Here is a 10,404-nt window from a genome sequence, read left to right as displayed (position 1 = left end):
GGATGACGTTAATTCACTTATGCCCGGAGCGATTCTTCCACTTTTCTTCCAATCAAGAAACATCATACTCTTCCTTCACCTCCTCTTTATTCATTAAACAACAATAAATCATTTTTTTTGTCTCTTAAACGTAGGAACAACCTATTCCCCTCTTTTCTGCACTGTTGGTGTTGATTATCTTCAAAAAAATACAAAAGTCGCGGGTCACAATTTGACTAGGTCCCCTTCTATCCCCACTTTCCAAATTTCCTACTCCCCCTCCTACATCTCAAGTTTAGCTGTAAAAATTTCTATGATGAAATACCGTTTTGTTTGATGTGTTGTACATGAGTATAAATACAGGCAAAGCACCAAGGCTCGTCAGTGTCTCGTCACAACGCAGATAGCAATAACCATCATGATGAAGCTGGTAAGTGCTGGACAAAGAGTGACGTCTGCACTTTTCTTAGAAGTCAATTGCGTTACATTCGAATAGACAACTGAGCAAAAGTCGGATTGCCTAATGTACTATTAAAATATAAATACTGTAGTGATCAAAATAAGCCACTGAGTGGGTGTGTAAGTGAGCGAGCGTGTGTGTGTGTATGTGAGTTGACGAAATAGTGAAACAGTAGGAGTAACATTTCCTGTGAGGGAATAGAGCACGTTGAAGATATAAAATTAATGTAATATTCATCAAGTAGGCCGAGGCACACGCAAAACATAAGACGCATTTTTTGCATTGTCTGAAACTATGGTTGCGGCTTCTGTTCAACTCTAGGACGCGCATAACAGCTATGAGTTTGTACTGTGACGCTTTATTTTGCCATTCTTCTGTACCTGCTTTACACCCGTCTCGTGTTGTGTGGATAATATCCAGAATATTGGCTTAATGTACACCTCTCTATGGATAGGAAAATTCTTAATAGATAGGGTCACATACTATTACACAGTTACGTATTATCAAATTGAATTAAAGTAATGTGTAACAGGCAGTCGGATGTTAATTTCCGAATTGGGCTGCATAGAGCATTTCTGCATACTGTAGGTGTGTACTTAACATGGCGCTTCTATTTTGGGCCAAAGAAACTAATTATAATGGAAATAGTGTGCATTAGTCATGTATATAATTTTGTTCTAAATGAGGGAGAAAACAATGACGAATTATTCAGAAGTGCAATTTGCTGGAGAGTTAAATAAAATCACGACGGTTCGAAGGTTGGAACTACCTTCGTCTAATAAAAAAAATCAGAGGATTATTTCATTTACTGAGGTTGTTATTAATGGCTGCGACCATGGTATTTCAAGTAGACAGAGAGAGTACACCGTTCCTCCATGTTGGGGGTTCGACATAGTTAATAATTACAATTAAATGTTTTCGTCTAAAATCCTCACAATGTAGGTCAAACTATTGGATAGGTACATAATTAACAATTCGGTCTCGTCTAAATAATTATGAATAATTTTTATAAAGTCTTACTTTATGTTTACACTAATCTGTCGTTATAAAACATAGTTATACTCTGAACGATATGATACAATAAAATGTGTTGAGGTGTAGTTCAGTCCATCAGTCAGTTGACTGTAATTCATCTGAAGGACGGGAGATTTAAATGCATAGCATATTTCTTAGATCAATTTGGTTTGTTACAATGCCATTATTTCATTATTGTCTTATAATCTCATTGTCATTCAATAGCTTTTTTATCAGTTTAAAAGGAACGTTGAATGAAGAAACAAATTCGTAGCCAAGAAATATCGTTCGTTACAACGAACAAATATTCGAATGTTAACGCACCTAATCTTCATTTGTTTCAAGGACAAACATTTTATAAAGTATTAGTTAATTTACTCCACAGTAGGCACTGTAAATGAAAAGTTTATTAGATGTCAAATATTAAAGTAAAGAACAGTAATGAATTTCATTTCATAAACAAAATTTAATATGTTTTTCGTACACATATGCACACATAATGAATGTATCAACCGAATTAGTGTGTTAACAGTGCATGGTATTAGTAATACATTTTCCTTATTTGTATGATGTGAATGGCTCGAAAACGTTAGAAACATCGATAAATTTCTGTCAATTTAAGTTATTTGTTACAATCGTTTCAAAATCTCCTCATTAAAAATGTATATTATTATATTATTCATATCAGCTCTCAGAATGCAGTTCAAGTGTGTTGTATTAATATGCAATCTCTGTAATATCTGAGAAAAAATATTTTATATTATACGACTCACAGAATTTTAACTGTAAAATTTCCGTAACAATAAAAATTTCAATCATCCAGTCATTCTTTATTATTATTATTATTATTATTATTATTATTATTATTATTATTATTATTATTATTATTATTACTACTACTACTACCGGTATATCATGAATATAATCTTTATAGTATAACATTTGTTACTGTTAAATATTACTTTATTTGCGAATCGTAATACTGACTGTTAAATAGCAGCCATACTCATAATCATAATCAACATCAAGACATGCATATAATACGTTAATCTGTAACGTCTATATTATGTGATCTAAAAGAACTGGTCCCTAGATCTCTTCAATGAAGCGTCACCGCTCTTGTATGACATTAAAATCTAGTAAAATTAAACGTGTTTCGACATTAATGTTCATCATATAATCAGGATATAAGAAATTCGGGGAAATATATTTAATGCAATCTCGTTACAACAGGGCTGCCCATAGAAATTGTGAGCTCTCACACAAACATTTGTCAGGGCCCTTCCCCCATTGTGAATATTTCATCAAGGATGAAATTCTATAATCTACATTCAGTACTAAGACAATAAGCTAAGGATATTTTATTACAGTGTCACAAAGAAGGAAATAACCCTTTAACCCTATGGAGAATAGTGGTTGTTCAGAAGAACCACCGTTTTCTTTCTTTCTAAATTTTATGGCGCAGATATTCCACCAAGGAGCCACCTCTTGAATATACATAGAGGTGTCATCTATATTTTGAAATTGTGTGCAGAGTTAAAATGTTGAGAAAAATTGATCGAAGCTTTGTTATGATACATGAAGTGAAAAACATGGAAAATTTATTTGTGCTGCAAAGGGTTAACAGTAGCCTACTTCTGAAAACTTGTTGTAAACATAATACTGTACAATAATATAATAACAGTGATTTAACAGAATTCTTCTTTCTTGTAGAAGAAAGTTTTGTAAATATTTTGTGTCTTCTTACTCCCAAACAATATCTAACGCCCGTGGCCGTCCTCCACAAAAGAAGTTTCCATACTCCTCAATGGGCGGCCCTGGTTGCAGGATCTGTGAATCCTATTAGACTATTAATGCAGGATTGAGTTACTTTTCGTATACTACAGTTCACACGTTGCTTCAATATGAATCTGGAATTACTGTAACACTACGGCGTTTTATTATTATTATTATTATTATTATTATTATTATTATTATTATTATTATTATTATTAGTACGCAATTAATAATAATAAGTAATTTTGTTCTTTATGATTGTTGTTGTTTAGTAAACTGTCCGAAGACAAGTGTGAACCTTACAAGTGATACCAATAAGGCACCACTTATGAAGCAACTAAGCCAGGAGATAATGAGATAGGGTGGCCAATTCCTTTAACCCTCCATTACATACATCGCCGATTAGCTGCATAATTACATTAGCTTTGTGATTATAAAATATGAAACAAACAAACATTAGCAGTATGCATACTTTCTATTCACGTGGTTAATATGTCGATGTAAAAGGCACAAAATTCCTCTTCACGTTTAATTTTGATGAAAGCAAACCTGGAAATACCATCAATTTATCTTAAAAGGAAACCTGGATTGTGTTGCAGATACTTCTCGTCTCCTGCCTGGCAGCTTTCGCCCTAGCCGCACCCCAGAAAGAGCCCGTGCCCATCGTCAAGCAGGACAGCCAAGTTAATGGAGATGGCTCTTATTCGTACAGGTGAGAGACAGAATCCACTCACCATGAATTGTGTATAAACGGACAGCAAGTAAAGTAGTCTATGTAATGCCCCCCAGGAAATCGATTCCTCATTGGTTAACTGTCCCTTGGGACTCACTTGATCGTAATATATTCAGATGGTAATATTTTTGGCAAATGGTAAGGTGGAGTGTGTCACTGCTTCTTGCGCCGATAACACTGGTCTACAAAAAAAAAAAAGTATTGTTCATGCTTTTGTAATTTTTCCACCTGGATATATACAATATGAATACTCTAAATTCAAATCTGGATTCAGTTTCACTTTATCGGACTAGGTTTTTGAACAGTGTCAAAACAAATGTAGTAATGTACTTAATATTTTAATGAAATATTATAACTATTAAAGACATAAAGCGCAGGCAAAACTGTTCCTGTGTGTCTAATTTTGACTTAAATATGATTAAATATATTGAAATATGAGAGCTTATGTTTTAATAATTGTGAACTTCAAAACTTTGTACACACTTACTGAGAAGAAAATTTGTTTTTTTTTTTCCGAAGCCCTGATGTGTTCATCATTAGCGTCTCTTTTCAAACACCAACAATAATCGACCATCATTGACACATCCAAATGGCCTTGACAGCGGTTTCCATTGTTTCCATGTATTTCTGAAATCCCTCACCTTGTTTTTCACTCACTTCACCAAGATTCGCAGGGAAGTAATCAATATGGCTGTTGAGAAAATGCACTTTAACACTCACTCTGCACCCTAGGTTTTTTAAGTTTTGTAACATTTCCTCTACAATTTCTTTATAGTTCTCAGATTTCTTGTTGCCCAGAAAGATTTCTGTCACTTTTTTGTACGCTAATCATGCTGACTTCTCTAACTTGGACATCCTTATGCAGGTTAGGTTAGGTTAGGTTAGGTTGGATCCGTCGAAAATACCTGCTGCTATATTAGCTTCAGTTTCCTGAGGGAGTTTTGTAAGAAGAAACTTGAAACAATCACCGTTCTAATTCATAGTAGTTACAAATTGCTTCATGAGGCCTAATTTAATGTGGAGTGGTGGTTGGACATTAGCAGGAGCAACCAATTGTTCATACTTCACATTTTTCTCCAAGAACTATATTGCTCCTGCGGAAAAAGTAGAAAACGGGAACTCAGGAGTGGGAAGGAACTTAAGAGAAAATTGTGAACCATTTTCATTATGTTAAATCTCACAGAAAATTTATAATACCAATGTCTGAAAAGTTGTAGTCCGATGAAACAAAATTGAGGCTGGTTTGAGAGCTTCAAAATATGAACAATTTTCATTCAGCAAAAACTGTGTATACCAGTGTAACATGAAGTGATAATAATGGCGAATATGAAGGTGATGAGGTGGCGGTGATGAAGGATTTATGTCGTAACTTAATATCTCATCGAAATCTTTTCCACCAAATAAGTCTGAAATTCCAGTTCTGCCAAATCCTCCATGATTTGAGGTGGACAAATCCTCTGTGCGACAGGTTTCCAAGGTACTTTTGTTTACTCTATCATTGTGAATATCGTTATACGAAGGTTGATCATTACATAAGGTTCCCTATTTTGCTAAGAGTTTTTGTTTAACTTATGCACAAATTACATTTACAATGCTTTCTGCATAGTCTCCTAGGTGATTTATACACTTAGTCTATCGTGGCACAAGCTTGAAGATTTCCTCTCAGTAGAAACCCGACATTTGTTATTCTAATCAATCTTGGACAGCATCCTGTGCAAATGCATCATTCACAAATTGTCTTCCTCCAAGATAAATACAAATGGAATGGAGCTAAGTCAGGGCTGTAAGGAGGACATTCCACAATGCATAATATTTAAGTCAAAGGACTGCAGAAGTTTTTATTTTGCTTTGTCATGTGAGGTAAGGCGTTATTGTGAAGCAGTTAAAAAGAGCAGGTCTCTTCTTGCGAACTGCAGCCTCTAATAGTCATAATATTGCACAGTGCCTGCCAGCTCTGCTTTGTGTTCCAATCTATATAAACCCAAGGTGAAGTAGCATTAGGTCATTAGCAGGGAAAGATTAATTCCCCCAGCAACTTATGCAAGGAATTGTTGTCGAGGGCACTTTAATTAAAGGTCAACCATCGCATTTTATCCTTAGTTACTATAGTTCAAAAGGACGTCAAGTAATATATTATATAACAATTTATAATGATGACGATGATGAATGGCGATGAGATCCAGTCATAACGCAAATTACTTGACTGAATTTCAACATGAAGGGCCAGAATTCAATCCCAGACGAATCCTGTAAGATTTGTGACCGACAGATCTATTATGAAACAGGTTGCCTTCACTTGTTTGGTTCCTCCAGTCATGTTATATTTCATGATCACCGTAACAACACCATATCTGATTAGTCTCCTACTTCATGTCACTCTTCACCCTGAGCAGGTATTGTGAGTTTTTTTGTTGATTAAAATTACTGTACTATACAAGTTTTCTCCTACCACTCGATCCATCTTTGCTAACATATTCAGCGTGTTAGCATCTTACTGAACGTAACAGTTAATACGTACAGAAAATTCTTAAATAAGGATAAGGATAAGATGGAGCAAATCAGACACCTTCCCATCATCAACATTGTCCACCACAAGTTAGTTTCGTCTTACGTCAATATAGATCCAAAATAAAGTTTTATTCTATAGCAAACACAATTATTTCAATTTCTTCTTAATTTTTCCTTAACATTTATAACTATGGTAATTAACGATGTGCATGTTACAAAATTTACAACGATGCAATTTTTGTAGTTCATAATTATATAAATTAACTTATTTATCATACATTATTGAAATAATAAAATTAATTAAAAAAATATCACTTTAAATTCTTGAGGATGAAATAAAATGGTTCTAAGAGTGAGATTATATTATGTTTATTTTGTTAGTCACGAAAATAAGCTTTAAGAATTGGTGCAGGTTCACAGATATTTCTGTCTTGTCACTATCAGGATTTTACCCTTTGTTTAACATTGTGTTTTTGCTCATTCTGAAAATTGATAGAATTATTATTATTATTATTATTATTATTATTATTATTATTATTATTATCATGTGTTTCTTTGGCGGACTTTTTATGCCGAAGTCATTTATACATTTTACAACCAAGATTAAAAAGCTAGTTTCCAATGTGACTCCTTCAAATGTTACTACGTTTAGAGTTTTAGGTAAAAGACTTGTCGGTAAGGGTAACTGTGACTATTTATGTTCTGTGACTTTAATACTACTTCTGCAGTAGATAAAATTAAAGGAATTTCTATCATTTCTGTTCGCTACCAAATATGACATTCACTTTTCATCGCTTATCATTTCATAAATGGAATCTATTCCATATTCCTTAAGTATGCAGTAGAAAGAACAGCAACACTTTTGTGTGTCTCATCTTCTTCGATTTATCCACTGAGGTAATATCTAACGCCTTGTAATTGTCTATATTGTCTTGTCAATTGACAATGAGTTTAAAATGAAGATATAAAAGTCTGTTCTAGGAAACTGTTCAGCTTTGATCTGACTTTCTAAATTAGTACTGAAGATTAATTTGAGGTTTGTCTTGAAGCTTTTTATCTATCTCTATGGTGGTTTTTGGAGCAATTTGAAAGTTTTTTTCTTTTCTGGAGCTCAGACACGACGCGTATTAATTTTCCAACAGCAATAAGCCCCACAAAACTATTCTCGAATTATTTAACATTTGGATTCTAAAATTAATTGCTAAATATAGCCTAAATTAATCTTAAAAGCTCCAAATAGACTATTTATCTGTAAACCTCACTTTCAAAATATTATTTATTTGTTTGCATTTAATATTGTGAGACTCCTCATCACAGAAGAATATGAAGGAAATTAAATACAAGTAGATTAATCACATCTCACTTATTTGAAGTCACTTTGATTTTACATTATCTAGTAACGTATGGCAGTCCTAAACTATCTTACGTATTGAATGTGGATTTTATATATAATCTTGGAAAATAATTATGCTCACTTTTCTCTATCACTCTCCGTCTTCATCGGAAAATTTCTCATATAAGATTCATTAATGCTGTTCTATTAATTGTCTTTCTTATGTACCTAAAAACGTTTGCAATTATGTCTCAAGTTCAGTAAATCCAGACTCAATGGAGGGCGATTAATTTTATTTTTAAGGTTGCTGGAAGTATTAATTTAAGATGGCCGCTATGGGAAAGAAGTAAATAGAATTATGATAGAGAGTAAACTACCAAAATCACTAAATTGAAAGGAGGTACGGAAAAATCATCAGCTGCCTTTCCTCTATCGAGTTTTCTACTTTACATACAGAAATATTTCTGTAGTTTTGTGAGACTGCAGAGATCTCTAATAATTCAAAGCAGGAAGATAGGAATTCTATCCTAATATAGTGAAACATCTGAAGACTTTTCAAGGCATGAGAGAACTGGTTGGAAGTGTTAGTTATTTATGGGTGCACAAATTTCAGAGACTGATGTACACAGAGACTTGTTACCAATTTCTTGTTAATCTTTTCTAATTTTACAATTCACTGATTATAATTTATTTGTTTGTCTCTCGACCCCAGCTTTGAGACAGGTGACGGCACAAAGGCTGAGCAATCTGGCCAACTGAAGAACCTGGGTCCTAATGACGACGGAGAAGTCGTACAGGGAAGCTTCTCTTATGTGGCTCCCGATGGCAAGACCTACTCTGTTACATACACCGCCGACGAGAATGGATTCCAGCCACAGGGAGAGCATCTCCTGGCCATTCCTGAAGCCATCGCCCGCTCTATCGAGTACAACAAGGCCCATCCAGAAGAAGACAAGAGCCAGAAATAAACACAGCACTTCGCCTGAAGATACGCACACAAAGCTTCGGATATTGTCCAATCATAAATTAAAAAATCACCTATGAACACACTACACTGTGTAATTAGGACAAGATTAGGCCGCGGATATTTTCGTATCTGATTTTAAAAAGTCTGTCATGTCAAAACCATGAAACCAAGACGGTAACCCACCAATAGATGAGGCAGAAATTTCTTGTGCGGTGTAGGGCGTTTCCAACCAATCTATTGGGGTAGATGCATATTTCAATTCAAGAAAATTTCAATCGGACTGTTCAGGGCTTTGTGTGTTTTTCACCTGATACAATTTGACGAAAAAATGGTCGGATATACTTTTCTTGCTACACGTGCCATGACAATGAACACTGCAATTATAACTTAATTACTTTTGAGTCTTATGTATTGGAACATGGAAGTTACATTTTGTTACGTGCCAAAATATTTAAGCGTGTATAAAGATTTTAATTATTGAGAATATTCCGGAACTGTGTAAAAAGATATTGACTTGGAAAACAAATTATGCTAAATCTGCTACAAATTAAATTCACATGTATATATTTTTCCAGTTACAGTATGTATTTAGTACAAAAGGCATAAGATAAGTGCGTAACGTATGAAAATTTGGTCTCTCGGAACTCAGCGACTGAAATCCAAGGCCATTTCACAAGCTCCTAGTCTTAGATCTGTGACAGTTGTCAGTTGTTCCTTCTCTTCATTAAATAACTGGATTATGCAAAATGATGTATATGGTTAGTGATACAAATAAAACATGTTTCACTCAACTTGAATATTCATTATAATCGTACTTAGCACTCCTTCCAGTAATATGCAGTATTAAATTGTTGTCTTTTTAATAATAATAATAATAATAATAATAATAATACTAATAATAATAGTAATAACAATAATCATCATGATCTTGAACACATCAGATTTAGAAGCCTTATGTCCGATTTCTGGTACACATCAGTTAACTCTCAGTTACTTAACTGAACTATAAGTTTAAATGTAGATTTGTAACTATAGCAGTTGAGGTAACTTCAAGTTTGTTATCTCTTGTCGTCCATAGATATCTCCACTAGTATTCTGTGAATGATTTCTTTAAGTTATTTATAGTCACCTTTGTTCGCAGAAGTTTTCAGCAGTAATATGGCTGACTGGTACACAGTGAGCTCTGTACTAGTAGGTGCAAGACTTTTTAAATGAAGAATCCGTGTGATAAACAATTGTACATGCACACTTCTATCTCAATCGCAATATAATTAAAAAGCAACAATTTTTGGTATCTGGCGTGATCATCAATGTAAATAATACTAGCGGAAAGAGGGCCAGATAAACTTCCACTACAAAACTGCAACCGTAGTCAGCTATGGTGGCTATTAGAGCCATATTGATAAACATGTGAAAATACTTTACATTCGTCCATATGAATACTTTCATTTAAATGTTCAAATGGAATTTTCGAAGCCCGAAATACCACTGTCATTTGTAAAGCTCCCAAGAATAAAAATATTCCTTGACAACGACATAGAATCTGAAGTTTATGAGGAAAATTAAACTTGAGATATTCTAAATTGTCTTTACAAATACACAGAAAGTAGAACGTTTACCGTAAATTACATAAA

The 10,404-nt window shown here is 33.9% G+C and overlaps 1 protein-coding gene across 1 annotated transcript; it reads left to right on the top strand.

The window, feature by feature from the left end:
* Positions 1–282: 282 nt before the first annotated feature.
* LOC138694419 (larval cuticle protein 65Ag1-like) lies at positions 283–9,561 on the top strand. Its single transcript, XM_069818115.1, has 3 exons — positions 283–409; positions 3,829–3,941; positions 8,516–9,561. Exons 1-3 carry the CDS (start codon positions 398–400, stop codon positions 8,769–8,771), a joined length of 381 nt encoding a protein of 126 aa, XP_069674216.1. The 5' UTR covers positions 283–397; the 3' UTR covers positions 8,772–9,561.
* The last annotated feature ends 843 nt before the right edge of the window (positions 9,562–10,404 follow it).

The sequence above is a fragment of the Periplaneta americana genome, chromosome 2 (assembly GCF_040183065.1).
Source record: "Periplaneta americana isolate PAMFEO1 chromosome 2, P.americana_PAMFEO1_priV1, whole genome shotgun sequence".
NCBI lineage: Eukaryota > Metazoa > Arthropoda > Insecta > Blattodea > Blattidae > Periplaneta > Periplaneta americana.
Note: the sequence above shows the minus strand (reverse complement) of the source record. Positions and strands in the feature narration are given on the sequence as shown.

Coding starts and splice junctions, on each gene's coding strand:
- LOC138694419 (XM_069818115.1), top strand. Junction 3,942..8,515: donor GATGGCTCTTATTCGTACAG/GTGAGAGACAGA, acceptor TCTCGACCCCAG/CTTTGAGACAGGTGACGGCA.